This window comes from Atractosteus spatula, chromosome 28 (assembly GCF_055471065.1).
Source record: "Atractosteus spatula isolate fAtrSpa1 chromosome 28, fAtrSpa1.hap1, whole genome shotgun sequence".
Classification (NCBI taxonomy): Eukaryota; Metazoa; Chordata; class Actinopteri; order Semionotiformes; family Lepisosteidae; genus Atractosteus; species Atractosteus spatula.
The window spans coordinates 7,839,300-7,856,977 of NC_142733.1; the positions used below are offsets into that span (position 1 = coordinate 7,839,300).

At 39.7% G+C, this 17,678-nt stretch overlaps 1 protein-coding gene across 3 annotated transcripts; it reads right to left on the reverse strand.

Moving 5' to 3' along the window:
* Positions 1-31: 31 nt before the first annotated feature.
* Positions 32-16,337, reverse strand: upf1 (UPF1 RNA helicase and ATPase). 3 transcript variants are annotated; one of them, XM_088907349.1, is made up of 24 exons: positions 15,931-16,337; positions 14,247-14,389; positions 13,793-13,882; positions 13,169-13,336; positions 12,189-12,369; positions 11,405-11,566; positions 11,181-11,265; positions 10,858-10,956; positions 10,643-10,751; positions 10,161-10,320; positions 9,958-10,076; positions 9,716-9,880; positions 9,293-9,407; positions 9,073-9,216; positions 8,715-8,928; positions 8,488-8,605; positions 7,663-7,819; positions 7,370-7,512; positions 7,034-7,208; positions 6,492-6,573; positions 5,443-5,604; positions 4,373-4,593; positions 4,160-4,282; positions 32-3,814 (listed from the first exon to the last, which is right to left on the reverse strand). In XM_088907349.1, exons 1-23 carry the CDS (start codon positions 16,099-16,101, stop codon positions 4,163-4,165), a joined length of 3,303 nt encoding a protein of 1,100 aa, XP_088763475.1. In that variant the 5' UTR covers positions 16,102-16,337; the 3' UTR covers positions 32-3,814; positions 4,160-4,162. The 3 variants fall into 3 exon arrangements, with proteins under 3 accessions (XP_088763475.1, XP_088763473.1, XP_088763474.1); XM_088907347.1 differs by having other exon boundaries at positions 7,019-7,208; XM_088907348.1 differs by lacking the exon at positions 32-3,814 and having other exon boundaries at positions 3,910-4,282; positions 7,019-7,208.
* Between the last annotated feature and the right edge of the window lie 1,341 nt (positions 16,338-17,678).

Consider the following 17,678-nt stretch of genomic DNA (forward strand, 5'->3'; position numbering starts at 1 on the left):
GGTGTTCCGTAAACATCTTCTGAACAAAAGAAAGAAGCAACCTTTTTTATTTTTTGAAGTTTCAATCAATTTACAGAACTAAGATCAAGGTGTTACAGGTGGATTTTCTTTCCGATCAAGAGAAAAAAAAAAAAACAGTGAAGGCAAACAATTCCCACAGCAATGAAAGCACAAAAGTTCCCCATTTCTGCTGCATTCAGTTCACCTCCCTGCCCCACCAAAAAAACACATTACACGATTTCAACAAATTGGTCATTGCCAAAGAAAGAACAAAACATAAAAAGCCAAATATCTCATGTCGCCATTCCAAACATCAACTACTGTGCTACTCTGCTCTTCTCAAATGAGGCTGCTTTTCTGTAGTTTGATGACACACAGTTGGAGCCATGTGTATAGATTGAGCAGGTAAGCAATGTCATTCCCTGCCACATTACTGTCAGTCCCTCATAATGCCAGACTTTAACCACAAGACTCCCAACACCTTTCATTATCAGAGTGCCATTTATCCTGGTGATGGATTCCCAACGTCACACTAGGTATCTTTGGAAATAAACGTAAATAACTATTTCATGAGATCAAAGCAGAATTTCCTTCTCTGGTCCCAAGAAAAGAAAACATTAAGGCCTATTTAGCACTTGTTCCACCTAATCCCACCACCTGTGCCTTCATGGTAAAATAAAGGTGCAAAGCATAATGAAGTGCTACCAATCACTATAATTTCTTATTTGAAATGAGTGACAAGAGCTGTAAAGGCATGGATTTACTGTTTTAGACTTGAAAATTGCTTTTTTTTTTTAGACAATTCTAGTTATTGGATTTTTTTTTTTGTCTACAAGGGGTCCTGCCTCACAGATCACACTATAGACTGGGCAGGGGTAAAAAAAAACCTGCAGTACTAATGAACATTGTACAGTTCTAAAATTAACATGCTGTGGCATTTCTACTTTCCTATTTATAGGACTCTTACAGAACAGGCTTATATTATGAAGCAGACATTATGATTGTCATCTCTGAACATAACTAAACCAGAGCGCTCAGCTCCATTCCTAGAAAGATAAAATTCAGTGGGTAATGAATTAAGAAGATCCACTAGCAACTGTCAGTGCGTCTATACTACATTAAAGCTGTTAATTTCATGGACGCAAGACTTGTTTGGCAGATGCTGTGGCTGTACTCTTGTATACTGCCAAAACAAGTACCATAAAACTTGGGATAGTCAACAAAGTAAACAATGGAAACCATTCTTCAGATAGTCAGGAATAATTCTCCCATACTACAAAAGCTACTTATGATCGTTTATTAAAGACAGCTTTAAAACAACGTAGACAAAAATAAGGGAAAAATGTTTCCCACTTTAATCGAATGCAAGGAATGCATCGATTTCCATGGAAGATAAAATGTGGATCACTTGCTGCTACAAAGAAAAATAAAAGCACAAACAAGAAGCAATCATTCCAACCAGTGAAAAGGCGAGGGGGGTTACATTACTTGATCACAGTTCACAAGGGTGTAAGCCACAGAAATCTACTGGAGACATCTACAAAAGAGGCAAACTGCAGCCTACAAACTACCAAAAAGCCAAAAAAAAAAATTAAAAAACTGAAAGAAAAGCCCTTCGGCCAGTCCGTGTTTTATATCATGGCAACTCCTCTGACAGAAGGAAGGTGGCCCATATCTGTCTGTCCTTCAAAGATCGATAACCAGTTAAGCAAAAAAGAAATCAAATGGCGACTTTTCTGTTTAATCTGGTATTGCTTAGTTTAAAAAACAGGCTGCAAGTTCAGCTGGAGTTTATACCACAGTTGAATCAGCTGGTGCAGTTACATTTTACCTACATTCAAAAATGTGGACACTTCATTGGCGAGAGGCTGTGGTGCTTTAGTTTTTATACCACAGTCACTTTCAAATTATCCTGAAAGTAACAGTCCGAGTACAGTTATAGGCACTGATTGATTGTTCCTCCCTTCCTCGTTGGGAAATTTGTCTTATTCTAAAAGGGTAAATTGTATAACTACAATTTAACTGATAACATACAGAATGATATAGAGATTTAATTAAAACAGTTTGAGCTTTTGTTCTCTTCATGATACTATGTTGATTTCTAATAATGTAGTCCACAGGTTTTAGCAAGACATTTCAACCTTGCCAGAAAAGAAGTCAACAGGTAGGTTCAAATTTCATATCCATGGGTATGAGACAATACCATGGAGATCTGTTAACAGAAATGAGTTCCAAAGCCAAATAAAACATACAGGAGGTTAAAGCAACTTCTAAGGAACCATCTGTAATTTCAGTAAAACCTGACTCAATTAAAGAAAACAACACTATAGCGCATATGTAATTACGAATGGGTCAAATGGCTGATGGCACTTCTTGTATGCTTTCTGAGCTCTTGAGATCAAGTGCTCTTGCAGTATTAAGAGACTTTTCTTAGGATTCTTCATGACATTGGTTAATTGTTTCAACCTTACCTCCTCTAAAAAGTTCTAACATGATGAAAGATGTGCACAAATCTAAAGCATCATGTTTGTTAAAAAATAAAAATAGCCTTGCTGAACTTTAAATCCATTCAGCCACCTTCCTTTTTACTCTTTTGTCTTTCCCATTTGTTATCCATATATCTGTTTTAACTTAAAGCTGTATGACTCCAGCATATACAGCATTCCTCTCTATTCCTTATGTCTGTTTCTAAGGAGTTGCTTGAAGTCGGCAACTCTTACAGCCGAAGGCAACTGGTTTCAGTACACCTCTTCTCCAAGTGTCGGACAATAGCCGATTTAAGCATACAGAGCATTTAAAACATTGAAAACCCTCCTCCTTTCGTAGCACACAGGCCACATTTCACTGTCATTCACTGCTTTCCTTCATTAAAGAAGATCAATAAGCCATTGCTGCAACTTCAAATGACACCAAGTTAGTACTCTCCAATGCTGGTTTTTCTACAAGAAGAAAGTAACTTCAGAATATCGTCTCACGACTACAGATCTTTCAGGTCCACCGCTCAGATCTTAAGGAGACAAACTTATCAATGAACCCAGTGCAATTCTCCTCAACCTTTAGAAAGCCACCTCATGAAAGACCTGTTTAGAAAGCCAGTGAAATTCTAATGCATTCAAAGGCATTTCAATTCACAACTTCTTATCAGACTTAAAACAGAAAACTTTGCAACTCAAAGTTGAACCAGAGGATTTTTTCCTTTACTGCTTTGGTTGTTTGTTGTAATGAGATGTTTTGTCCGCTTAAGTGTTGCTACCATCTCAGTCGGCACGAAAGTCACCGAACTAAGAGCTATGTTGAGTTTGAACAGATCAACTCTGAGGTAAAAATTTTCTTTGACTGCTTTAAGTGATAACCCCCTCTCCATGGAGTAATGGAGACAACGGAATGAGCTTCGAAGTTGCTTGAGGCCTTCTCCTTGCTTTCTCTCTGCCAGAAGAGCAAGGCCCTCAGTCAACCTGCCATTCCTGGGGGGAGGGAGGGGGGGAGGGATTGGGGGCTTCTTGCGCGGGGAGGAACGTAGTTTGCGATGTGAGACCGGGGCCTCGTCTTCCGCAACAGCGCTACCACATACATCACATCTTCGCCTTTCCGTCTGTCTCAGTGTGCTAGCAGTGGTCTCTCTCTCCCTCTGTCCGTCTGTCTCCGTCTCTCCTTTCTCTCGTGATTGGTTGTTTTCTCTCTCCTGTTGCTTTCACACAGTGGTGCTTCAGTTGTAGCAGTGGAAAACAGGTATCCGTTTTTTGTTTTTTTTATTACCCAGATTAAAATGCTGACGAACTAAGCTCATCCAAAGCCTAGCTCCTCTTCCCACAACCTGGAGAAGAGAATTTCGTAAGGTTGTGTAAAATGATTATACGCATACACTTCCTTTGTAAACGATGAAGATAAACATCACACTGTCAGTCTGCATTAAATTTATGTTACTTATTTACTTAAATTTCCATGTAATATGTAGCAGCAGTAAACCCTCCGAAGAAGAGAAGTTAATTAAAATTTGCAGAAATCCTTTTTGACAAATTTAGTCAGAAGAAAGGCGTTAACTTCATCCCACTGGTTGTGATACTGATGGTATTACTGTAAAGCATGGGCTGAGCCTCTAGTTATTAAAATAAGCTGAAGCATCCTGGCTACAAGATTATTTTTTTTTAAAAAGTCTTACACTCTAGTACTGTGACAGTCCAGTCACCCCACCATGTTGGTATGCACGTTCACCCTGGTAAGTCGAGTCCTGCGACAGAGCCATATCAATCTGGGATTTGAATTCATCACCCAAATAACTGTCCTGAAAAATAGAGAAGGATACAGATCTTAATTACTTTATACAATATAGCTGAATAAAGGAGTGAGTGTTGTTTTGTCGTTGCTGGTTTACCTGGGACAATTCAGGTTGGGAAAGCCCTGGCTGGCTCATTTGAGAAGGCTGGCTCATGGAGATGTAGCCCTGAGTTAGGGGGCCCTGTGAAAAGGGCTGGGAGACCACATCTTGACTGGCCTGGCTGTTGGGCAGATTAGATTGGTTGTTTCCCTGATTGCCCATCCCACGATTCCTCTGGCGTCCTCCACGGCCTGGTTTACCTTTTGGGGCTCCTCTACCTGATATATAAAGGATTAAACTGAAAAAACATGTCGACAACATGCAAAAAGTACAACGGGTCTGGCAAACATGCAAAAAGTTCAGCAGGTCTTCATAATGCAACTTTCTTTTTATACCCCACTGCAACACTCATAAAAGTACCAGTAAATGACTACTGTTGCAGGTCCACTGAAATTTGACTGAACACATAGAAATTCGTTACGTTTATTAACACTTATCAACACGGTGTCTTCTGAGAAGGTCATGGTTTAGTTGAGCATGTGACCACCAAAGGAAGCAACAAAGTTTGCAATGCAACACGTGTTGCACCAGACAAAAACAAAAAACAAAGCTGCCTTCAGTATTCTGTCCCATTTCTCTTGTACAGCCAAAATAACCATGTACTTTGTTCACTGATTTTCTGAGCCCCAGAAAAAACACTTCATCTTAGCTGGAATACTGACACATTGGGACTGCCCACCCAGGACTTGGCTGATGTAGCACCATGCAGTTAGTCCACCACTCATAGCTACAAGTGGAATTCAGTAGGAAACATACTGAACAATGGTCTGGGAATGAGATTTTGATTTTTTTGTGTAGACAAAAATTTCTCAAGAGGACTGTGCGCCACAGCTGATGAGTCCATCTGAGGTATGCGCCAACATAAAGGCACTGCACACTTGAGAGGCAGGGCACACTGGCTGTTTCTCGAGGTTTTCTCTACTTTCACCAGGCTTTATTTTTAATCACCTCCAAACCAGTGGTAAATCAACTATCACTAAAGGAGTGATTCGGTGCTTATACAACAAAATAAAAAAATGCATTATATTTTCGCCACAATACTTGTCATAGGCAGACACTGTACATACCTACTGCCGGGCCGTTAGCCTGCCCTAAATACCCAGGGGGAGGCATTGGTGGCATCACCAGGTTGAAGGGGATGGGAATGTTCATGGCAGCAACATGGCTGGGCCCAGCACCAATCATTCCAATCTGATCATGTGTTTGAAAGTACATGTTTGACGGACGCCCTGCAGTCAAAGAAAAGCAGACCATTGCATGAAACAAAGCTTTCAGTTTTTTTCTTCATCCTAACTTTGAATTTATTAACATCTAGCTCCTTTGATTCCCAGATATTTTAGACATGTTTGGCAGAAACATTGCTAAAGTTTAGAAACTATAGCTTGCCAACCAGATGGCTAAGGATTTGTTAATGACACAGCATTTCCTGACAGCTCTCAAAGGAATGAATCACCATATTACACATGACTCTGCTTAACATGTGCAAACTATTATATCTGAAATGATCCCCTATGGATTCAGAGGTGACTGAAAAGAGGAAAAATACAAGCTTTGAAAAGATAAATGCAAAAGAAATCATTATAATTGCAAAAATACTGCCTTTATGGTTTCTATCTGAACTAATTAACTGATTAAAAAGCTGCTCTCATCTATGCCTTACACCTACCTTTCAAAACATATATATATATACTACCATATAACTGATTAAGGGATGATCATAAAAACTAGTACATTTTTAACATTTATTATACTGTTAAAAATAATTTTGTTTTGATATCTACTGTTTTGGATTAACTATCTGTATAGCATGTATACTTTACTAAAACCTATAACTAAATTTATAACAAATCATAAGTCACCAGTGATAATGCAGAGTTACTCAGACGAGGGGCAAATTTAGTTCCTAGTGTCCAAAAACTAGTTTAACTAGCTGAAGGGTCACAGTTTAGTGTGCTATTTGTAAAACTGCATTTTACAGATATATAATAAAATAGCTGTAAATATATTTTTATAGTATTTTGGATGGAACAAGAAACATTTCTTAATGAAATCTGCACCCATAATCTGCAAGTGCTATAAGCAGAAGTTCGATGTAGCTCCCTCAGAGGAGTCTTACCTGTGTTACTTCTATCATACACTGATCCGGGGATGAGGGCTTCACGGGCGTCATACATTGCAGTGCTCATGAAGCGGGCCCCCTACAATGAGAATTCACATGAGAACGACACTGGGCTCCCTAGTGCCTCAGCCATTGAAGAGCTTGATCATGTAGAGCACTATAAATGAGAAACTGTATGCTCAATCCTGGTTCCTGCTACTAGTCAATAATGAGTTCCAACACTGGAGCACACAATGCCACAGGGGTACAAGTCGGATTACTCAGCCAACTCTGAAAATCATAAATTTTCTGTGTGGGGTTTGCAGGTATCTCACTGAGATGTTAGAGATTGCTACTCTAGTTTTTTCTTTTTTTGCAAGAATGGGGTCTGTTGCTAGTCTGTATATGGCACTATAAAGAAATAAAATCATATGACCCTAAAGGACTTATCATTTAGGGCCTTTGTGATGTTCTGAGATGATGAATGGTTTCTCACAGGGGCATAAAAAACTTCCTAATGGTGAAAGTACAGCAGAACAACCCACCATATGATTACTCACAGGATTGATGGTGTTGACAAGCTTGCGAGGCTTGCTGAACTGCATAAGGCTCTCTCGCAGGTTGTTCAATGGTCCCTCCACCAAAACCTTCTGCTCCTTATAGTAGTTGAGAAGGTGATTCCAGAGGGGTTGCTTAGACAAAGCCTTGGGGTTTCCTACAATAATCACGCCATACCTGTGAATACAGATAAAGAAAAAAAGGTTTACTGGAGAAGCACAATTTTATTTGCAATACTACACCAATCATTCATGGACAAAATCTTGTCATCTAACTAAGCCAATGAGTTAGCATATCCTCATTTACTCTAGTTCTACAATGAAAATAAGACTTCTTACCTGGCCCTTGTAAGAGCAACATTGAGACGTCGAGGATCATTCAAAAACCCGATTCCCTGATGTTCATTGGCTCTGACACAAGACAGAATGATGAAGTCTTTTTCACGTCCTTGGAAAGCATCCACACTGGCAATCTCAACCTCCTGAAAGGGAAAAACAGAAAATCTCCTGTGATGTTGCGAAACCACAGATCTGTCCTGCATTTTATTGCCTTTTTGAATCTCTACTTGATTCCTGATTCTGACAAGCATTTACAAGAACATTAGAAGCATTAAAACACTTGTTTTCTGTACCTGATAAAGTTTTGTGTGCAGAGAGCCGCTGAACTGCATGTACTGCACCAGGTAGGAGCGCTGTCCCTCATAAGGTGTAATAATGCCTATCTGGTCAGGTTTGGCTCCTGCTTTTAATAGCTTTGTGGTGATTTTCTCCACATTGGCAGCTTCAGTTCTGCAATAAAAAGTGTTTAACATTTCAAAGTAAAACAAAAACACCATGGGTGAATCACCATTAATTCAATTTAATAAGACACTAACACAATAGCATTGAAAATGCATAATTATATAAATTTAGATGTTATGAGTGGGGAGCTACATTAGAATGTGAGCTCAAAAGGAAACGTCTTTGGCAGTGCACAGGGATGAAAGGGAGAGAGCATAAGTATGGTGCAAAAGGGTGCCATTGAGAGGTGAAAAGGGGAAAACAAAGATGGAAATCTGGGTGAAAAACTCCAGCAAGTGTGAAAGGAAGCAGTCTGTAAGTGAACGGAGAGGTTTATAAAAAGATAGGTCTATCATTGGATGCTGGGAAAATATATGTACCAAATGTAAGGACAATTTTGATTCTGGTATAGTCTTTGAGTCTCTGTTAAAGGTCACAGACAAATATAAGGGTTGTGCAGCTCTCAAATTAATCTCTAAACGCCCCCTTTTCACCTCATACTTTTTCTTCTGTCCAATCTCACTCACTCAGCAACAAATGATGAAAGCTCCATGACTGAAATGCATATATTCGTTTAAATGCAGAATTAACCTCTACTTGATTGTATATAGAAAACCTTTCTATATTTTTCTATAAAAGTTTCTGATGTTCTTGGCCATTATAGATTTTTATATTACCTGTTCAAATAAGAAGTTCCTGAGCTTGCAATTTCTTCCTGTCCTTGAGTCACATAGAAGAACATGGGCTTGTCCGGCTGTGGCCACTGGAAATCAAAGCCCTTCTTAATACGGTCAGCTGCAAGATAATTAAATCAGTTGTTTAGTTATTTTTTTTGCTTGACAACTCAGTTTACTTATGATGTATTTTTGTCTTTTTTTTTTGCAATCACATTCTGGGGTTTCACCTGCTGTGACTCCATTCTGAAGAGAGCCCTCATAGAAGATGTTGGATGGGAAGGCGCTGAGGGCAGGGTGCATGCGGTACTGCACTTGCAGGCGAATAGGACGGATTCCCAGAACTACCAGGCGCTCAAACAAGGATTGAGACAGGCCCGCCTTGGCTGCTTTCTTGCACATCACAACAGGGCCCAGCTGGCAGTGGTCACCAACAAGTATCAGCTAGAAAAGAAGAAACCTCCTTTCAAGATTCCTATTCCTGAGTACGTTTTTAGTGCCTATGTAACAATTTACACAGGGTACCAATCTAAGATAATAAAACGTTAAATACAACAGTACACAATGACAATTGTGTCATTAAGTTACCTGTTTTGCACCCAACACTACAGGCACCATACACTCCGGCTCAGTGGCTTGGGTACTCTCATCAATCAGGATGGAGCGGAACTGCATTTTGGCCAAACGTGGGTCTCCAGCACCGACACAAGTGCAGCAGATCACATCTGCATTCTGAAAGACAAATATAATTTGAGGTTTCTTGAGCCAGAATAGAAGAGAAAAAATATCAGCTGAGAAAGGGTCCTACCATCAGCAATTCCCTTTCAGCTGTGCGCTTCAGAGCTCTATAGCGCTTCTCATCAGCAGATGACAGCTCTCCAGTTTCATCCTTTAGCTGTTGTAGTTTCTGAAGCTCTGGCATACTGCAAAAAAGAAAGCAGGTTAGCAGTGAAGAGACCATATAATGCTCTGATAACAACCTGAATGGACTTTGGAATGGAGTTCACCAAGAGGTAGCTGCAATGATCTAGGTATATTACTTTCTTTACAGCTTTTTAGGAAGAGATATTACAGGGGATTACAAGCTAGACTAGCAGAGCTGACGGCGAACTTGGTTATGACCATCTCTCCCAAACGTTTGGAAAATAAATCAGGTAGCAGGTTCTGTACACTACCAAAGGTTTTAAAAAAATTAAATTTTAAGGGAAAAAAATACTTTTGGAAATCTTACCTATCCATGTTGCGGATCTGATTATGCAAAGCTAAAAAGGATACTGGAGAATCAATAGCTTCTCGGCTTTTGGCACAAAGCCTCACAACTTTAAGTCCAGTCTGGTGAATCTTCTCCGTCAGCTGATCCACAGCTATGTTACTTGGTGCACACACCAACACAGGTCTGAAAACATAGTGTACGCCAATTATTTCCAGTTCTGTGTCTGTTAATGTGAAATATCTACTAAAGCCTATACATACCCATTCCCCTGTCTGGCGAGATGGTACACAATGGTAGCAGAGGTTACAGTTTTTCCTGTTCCTGGGGGCCCTTGGATAAGGCTGAGTGGTCGCTGCAGTACCGTCTTCACTGCATAAACCTTGTCAAAACAAGAAAAAACTTAATACTCAAAATATGTACTGCATAACTGTATTTGATGGCAAAACCAATTAAATATAATTACCTGCGAGTGGTTCAGGTCAGGCAGCCCCTGTGCAGTGAAGCGTTTTGGCAGCTGACACTTGATGATGACATCCTCCACTTCATGCCCCAGCAGTTTGTGGTAAATGTAGCCAGATACCGATGTCTCATCCACAGCAAAGGTTTTCAGGGCACTCTGCATCCTATATAGCCACAAAACAATGGAAATCATGCTTAATTTCTCTGCACAACAGTTGCATTTGATTCTATTAAAAATACTTTATATTCAATTTTTTTAGCTTGCCTTACAATCCCCACACATAAAAGTTATATATGTTTTTTGCGAATTGCGAACATCAAAAAGAGAAACATTCTTTATACCAATAAAAACTCACTGAAGCGAAATTTAATAGTTCAAAAACATTTTGCATTGTAGATAGAATCTGATGTGTGGACACATTTTTTTTAAATAACAGCTGTAGTTACTGACTGGACAGTCGCTTGAACATGCACCAACAACTTTACCTGTCAAAGGAGGTTGATTTCCAAACAAAGTCAACCTGGAAGTTATGTGGAACTTCAACAGGAGCACCAACACTGCTTCTCAGCTCAATTGCAATTTCATCTCCATAATCTTTTATTGGCTTATTAAGGAACACAGACATTAGAAATGCATTGCTTTGAAATACTATTTTTCAACTCTAACAATTCCAGTTCGGTGTGAAACGTGTAAAGGATACTGTCTGGAACTTTGATGACATGTCCAATTCCTTTCCAGAGGGGAGCCAGGTCACCTTTGTATCTCAGACAAATCTCATCGCCTTGCATCAGACGCATGTCTAAATAAAATAACAGTCATTTACTAATGGGCAGCAGCAGTCAAGAACAGTCTACTACTGTTTACTGAAAACATGCAAAAAATAAAAATAAAAAGGGAAAAAATAAATGTAAAGAACTATGCACAAACAAGACCTTCATGCATGTGGATGTGTTACTGCCTAATTGTTATATAAATGGGATGACAACCTTTTTTTTTTGACTCGGAAGTAAATGATAATACCACCTGAATCAGTCTTGGGAAGGGTGAAATATGCAATCCGCTTTTTATTCAGGCCCAAGTCCCACCTGACTGTAATATTATCTTGGGTCTGTTAAAGAAAAATCACAAGTATAAATTAGTCATTATTCTTCTTTGAAATCATTGCTTTGATTATATTACCATAACCAAGAGAAGATAACGCCAACACGTAACACATCAGCTACTAAGAAAGGCGACTTATCTCCCACCTGGGACTCTTTCAGTTTCTTGTCATAGTCTGCTTCCAGCTTGACAAGAGGGCCGAAAATGTTCTGGTATTGATAGGCGTCCTCATAGCGCAGCAGGACATGCTGAGGCTCTTCATCAACACCAGGTTTCTCCAGGTCCTCTAAAGTGGCTGTAGGGTTTTCCTGGATAAAATGAAGTAGATCAGCATTAAGAAAACAAGTCAAGACACAGTGCTGGAGATAAATATCAGATCCACAATAACATCTATAAATCTCAAAAACCTATCAATAACATCCTGTGTGCTGTATAATTAATATTATCAATAGTAAAAATACTGTAGTTTCAATGATGACTATCATTGACCACAAAAATGTTTAATTTAACCAAATGGGAAACATTTTTAAAGCAGCTACTAAGATAAGAACCATTACGTCCAAGGAAATCTGGGATCATATTATTTTCAAAATTTTCTGAAAACAAACAAAATGTTGAATAATATTCTAAGTAACCCAGTTAATTTAAACCATATTTAGGTCCATGGAAAGGAAAGATCACAAAAAACTAAGTTCACTAAGAGACCGAAAAAGAAAATATTCCCATTCAAGAAATTACTAATTAAGAAAAAGACTTAAAGAATGAGATCATAGCATTCAGAGAGTATTCATTTGCTCTTAATGGAAAATATGTTCATTACGAATGGTAAAGGGGATTTGTGGTTTAATCATCAAGCCCAGTAGCAGTACATTAAAATCAGGTCTCAGGCAGACTGCTTGTATGCTAAAGTGCATTTTATTCTGCCATCACCTTCCAGAGCTCCTCCAGTTTGTTGATTTGCTGAGCGGTGATCTGCCTGGCTCTCAGCTGTTCCTGCTCAGAAGGAATCTTCACCAGCCAGGACAAGAAACAACGGTCCTGGATAAGAGGCTGCCACTGAGAGCTGTCCCAGTTAATATCCTTCAGGCTGCTCTGACTGGCACAGGGCTGCCTGCATAAGAAAAAAACACAACAAAAGAAAACTATTACTTTTAAATGTCTAATAAAAAAATTACTTAAGTGTTTGGTGAGGGATTCCACACTATACAAGCATAAATCAAAACTGTTACAAAGCAATATTTTTATTGTTCTTAAGTAGTGTGTCAGTAGTATCAGTCTTTTTTGGTTTCCACACTTAGCAAGACAAAAATGGGTGTTTACAAAGACTAAAATATGCTGGTAAAGTAAAGATGTATACCAAAGAGTAAATATTTAAAGTAAATAAAGCAGAAGGTAATTGAAGAGTGTGAAGAATTACCAGGTAAAAAACTTTGTTTAATTACACTAATATTAAAGTTTGCTTTGCTAAGATCACTAAACTTCATTACAATCCTGAAAAATAGGATGGTGATACACAAAACCAAAATTTCCTAGTGTGGAGTGCTTCCTATTGCCTTTGTACAAGGGCTGCTCTCATAGATCTCCAGAATGAGTGGAAACATTACAGATACACCAGCAAAAGTATAAACTTCAACAGCAGTTCTATGACAATTACACTCACAAAAGTGGCATGATGAATCACAGCCGTAACAATTAATGCAGTTTATTATAATACATGTATTATATTCAAAAGGTGGACAAAAACTTTAAAAAATAGAAATATTTCTCTCTTCCTGGTGCTACAACAAACTCCAAATGCACTGTACCTAATATGCCTGCACACTACTCAAAACACTATGTGCACAACCAAGCTCTTAAAGATACTGTGGGTTATTTTTTCCAATGATCAGGTGTTATTTGAAATTGTTCACCTGCATAAAAGCACAACCACCGAATCAGCCTTGGCAGGGATGAAGCCCAGCAGGAAGACATTGCGACAGCCGCAGTTGTAGCACTCCAAGACCGTCTCCCCAAGAGGACCATCCTTATGGAGAGTCACTTCTTTACATTTTGCCCTGACAAGGTGGTTCACAATGTGGCTGAAAAAGAAAAGATGCACAGCAGCTGTTACTGAAACAACTGTACTTCAGGACACTGCTACGCAAACCCATAGAATAAGAGATTCAAAATGCAAGCTTAAGATCTTTCTTTCAAAAAGAAGAGAATCTGATTTGGTAGTGTAATTGAACACTGTTACATTTAATCTTCTTATAATCCTGTTCTCACCATAATGGATTAGTATTTTGAGTAAAACAATCTATAACAATCAGCTGTTATACACAATTAAATGAACATCTTCATTTCAGCTGCCATAAAACATGTATATTGTGTTATATCAGAAGAATAAAACTTTCTTCAGCAATTTACAGCAATAATCTAACTTTATCCTCCACATTAAAATATTACTAGGTTAAAATGAAACATAAAAAGGGAATCTGAAACAGAGGAATAATGCTGTTTTTATGTACTACTTCATTTCTAACTGTTGCACACACCTGCCAGAGGTATTCCCACGTCCGTTACAGAACCATTTCTTACTGGTGTTGCAGTAGACCACACATGCTGGATCATGAATTCCACAGTAGCTTGAAAATAGAAATTAACTAGATAAGCACATTTTGTTTTCTCACCTACTGCAACATGCGCTGTCAAAACACACCAAGGAGCAACAAAACAAACATAGCAGTAGGAGGTACTGAAGAAAAACGGCACTAGAGGCTATCAAACTCTCTCATCCCCGAGGGGAAATAAGTGTTGCATTACAATCATCCAACATAACCACCACCCCCAACAAGAGGTCAAGAGAAACAGTATTTTAGAAAATATGCATATTTAACATTTCTCAAAAATAATGATATGAAGATATTCAAATAAAAAAACAACTGCACAGACACCAGCAGACATTAACCGCAAAGCATGCCCAGTCAAAATCCCCCTAGTGTCCTGTACCTGCAGGCGTGGACTGGGAGGTCCTTGGTGTAATAAGTGTCCTCTTCATCTTCCTCAAAATTCAGTTCAGCAAGCAGCTGGCTGGGTTTTGCTACAGTATCATCCACAGCTCCATTCTGCAAAATTCCATCAGGGCCATTCACCTATAAGACAAATGAGTTTGAGAAAAGCGTTTCTTGAAATCTGACTTTAAAAATGGGCGATTAAGATGACACTTTGGGGAAAAGCAGTACAGACTACTAAATGAAAAAGAATTATAAGGCTTTCAGGTGACCAACCCTAACCTAACCAGAAATCATACATAAAGTAAAATACTCCTATAGTACTGTTTTCTCACATTTTATAAATATATTACAAGTTCACTCCCAATCCCCTTAACATCACTAGTCCAAGAAATAAAATACAGTGCAATAAATTAAACACTGCATTCAATATGTTGCTAAAAAGGGAATTTTAGAAAAAAATATATAGGATATACGGTCCTCCCAATCTGGGATCAGTTAATAAAATCTATTCCCAATATAAATTCTGACATGTAAGGCAACATGTGAAACAAGGAATACAAGAAAGTTTAATAACAAAGCGGGCGAATCTGCCCACACAAATACTTCAGTTTTTAGCAGCTATTTATCGCGATTAATTGGTGTTCTTTAACGGCTGCCAACCCAACAAACCATATTCAAATTGCCGAAAAGCCCAAGTTCAAACAGCTTAATTCTGTCAGTGATAGCTGCGGGAATTCACTTTGCTTCACTTTCAGGTCAATTCAACAGGAAATAAAGGGACATCACAACCTTCACAGAAATAAAAAGGGCGCGATCGCACATAACACGACACAAACCTGTTCGCTAATATCGAATATTAACCAGCTATTTAATTTCTGAACGTAGATTCGCTTGGGGGGGGGGCAGAAAACTGTAGAAATGACAGGCCGTGGAGTGCAGCACCATTTTATCCCTTAGCGTAACCTCCTCTCAAACTCTCAGTTTCATATCAACCCGTCACGGCAAGTTTTAGCGACACGTTTTTTTTTTGTTCAAAAAGGCGAACTTTTAAATGCGGCCAAGAACTTCGCCACGCTGGCCGTGTGCGTGAAGGTGCAAGGTGGCGATTTCACACAGACGAAAACCCCTCTTTTCCGGGTTGCTATCCCTTAAGACGACACGGCGTTGATACGAAAAGAAAAACCTTAACACGCAACTTTTCGGCGTCAAGGTCCATTTCTTGAATTTACTGCGCGCTACGTCAGTCCGGGATCAATTTTCCTCGTAAAATGTTGCCGGGCTGCGGTAGGGATAGTTGCAGCGATGCTACCGGCTGACACGAGTACCTAGAGCAGAGGAATTTCACTCGCCGAAGACACGAAGCAGGTAAGATTACGGGCCCGACCCAAACTATCGCCAAATCCGCGTTTTCCGTGCTCCGACGGGAAGGTGGCAGCTCACCGGTTTCTCCCCCCCCCCCCCATCGGGAAAAAAAGGAAACCTCCAGCGAGCGAACCAAGAGCCCCCGGCTGCGGTACAGCTCCGCGACGCCGGCTACCCAAGTCAGGAAACGTCCCCGGGCTCGGCAAGTAACGCGGGCCTACTTCACTTTACCTCAGCTGGGTTAGCTTTGTAACAGCACGCCGGAGGTCTGCTCTGCAAAACAATGTGAGCTGTAATTGTGTGACGGGCAGACGAACCTGGTTGTCCAGCTGACTCTGGGTCTGTCCTTGCGTTTGGGTCTGGCTGGGCAGCGTGAAGTCGGTAAACTCGAACTCCGAGCCCTGGGTATCGGCTCCCAGCAGCTCGGCTTCCTCCGTGTCCAGGAAGGTTAGAGTCTGTGAGCTCGGCCCGTACGCCTCCACGCTCATTTCTCCTCAGAGCACCGGTGGATTTACAAGGAGGTGGGGGAAGAAAAGCCGCAGGAAAGTCCGACCCGGCGAGTTTTATTTTTCTGTTTTTTCCTCCAGTACTCAACGCGTGTCGTCCCGGCGGCGCGCTGGCTTTGAAAGTAAACGGAAATCGAACCGAACCAGAAAATTAAACAGTAACACACACAGCTCGAGAGAGCTCCCAACTCCCACACCAACCCGTGACGAAATACCCAACTACACAGAGAAGCGTAACGTCATGCGCAAAAAGCTGCACCAAGACCGATGACGTCTGCAGTACTGTGTTGTGTGTGTGCGAAGGGGCGCTTTTCCTAAACATGATGTAAACTTTTGTGGAAATGTCATATTTTTCAAGTTATACACATCCGTCGAAGCTTTTTTTTAATTTGGATCTTGAAATTTAAGACAGTAAGGTATTTTACACGAAAATATAGAACTTGAGACTTTAGCTGACCGTATAACTGCAATAGGACTATACTTTTACTGGAAAACCGTCTTATGGCTCTTTGCTCAATCACAAGCAGTGATTTCACAGACCTCTATTACCACTTATCTTGGACTAGCTAATATTGTTTCAGGTAAACATGTCTTGGAGTATTACTAAACTGCGCTAATCCGTCTGGAGCGTTAAAAGGAGATTTCGTATTAAAGATATCCTGTCTAAAAGCAATATAAATGCAAAGACTGGTCTTATTTCGTCTTATGTCGCATACAGTGTGTACGATCACGTCATCCATTGCTCATAAATTTAAGGGGTTATATGGACGTTCATACCCTTAAACAAAACTACCGAATTTGTGATAAACGATTTAATAGACTCGGTTGTTGCAAAACAATGCAACACGATACGGTACGTCCAATAATTGTGCTGAGCATTAAATCAGATTTAACAATTTTATTGCATTAAAAAACGCAGTATTTAATGACTGGGTTTCACCAACAGTATTTGGGCGCCAGCACGAGGTTGGCTCTGCTATCGGATCATCAAACACCTCTTTCAGACGGTACAGCACTGTGTGAATATCTTACCATAGACGTGTTTTGTTATTTTCACTTTTCTTCAGTTAATGTACAACGTACTTACAGTACACTCTAGAATCGTAATTATATTTATATGGCTTTTCTTGTAATTTTATAAAGTCTGATCATTAAATTAGTTTGCACCACTCAAAAAAACTTGACCAGCTCATCGGCTGCTTGGAAAGCAACCCGCCCTGGGTTAAAGCACCAACTCAACAAAGTAATCGAATCTAGGTCTAATAATAACTTTAGGTAGAATGTTTGGAAATAACTTGCTATTTAATGAAAAAAAATCAGTGGTCGCTTAGCAACTACGTTCGTCGACGCAGGTTTAGAGAACGTCTCGCTTTTAAAATAGAAACGTTTTTTTTTCATGGAAACACCTAGAAACAGTCTTTACAGCTAGCTGCGCATACAGCAATGGTCTCAGATGCGATTTCCACTTTTGCTAAATGTTCTCATTTCACAGTCCTGTGGCCTGTAGCTGTAACTCCACACATGTTTCCCGCAAGCTTAACTAATAGGTCATCACTGGA

What these genes read in the sequence shown, in the direction of transcription:
- upf1 (XM_088907347.1), bottom strand. Translation starts at nt 16,101, where the DNA reads ATGAGCGTGGAGGCGTACGGGCCGAGCTCACAGACTCTAACCTTCCTG. An exon ending in AAATCAACCTCCTTTGACAG is followed by an intron (nt 10,321 to 10,642) that starts GTAAAGTTGTTG and finishes GTGGCTATATAG; the next exon opens with GATGCAGAGTGCCCTGAAAA. An exon ending in CTGAAAGGGAATTGCTGATG is followed by an intron (nt 9,217 to 9,292) that starts GTAGGACCCTTT and finishes TTTGTCTTTCAG; the next exon opens with AATGCAGATGTGATCTGCTG.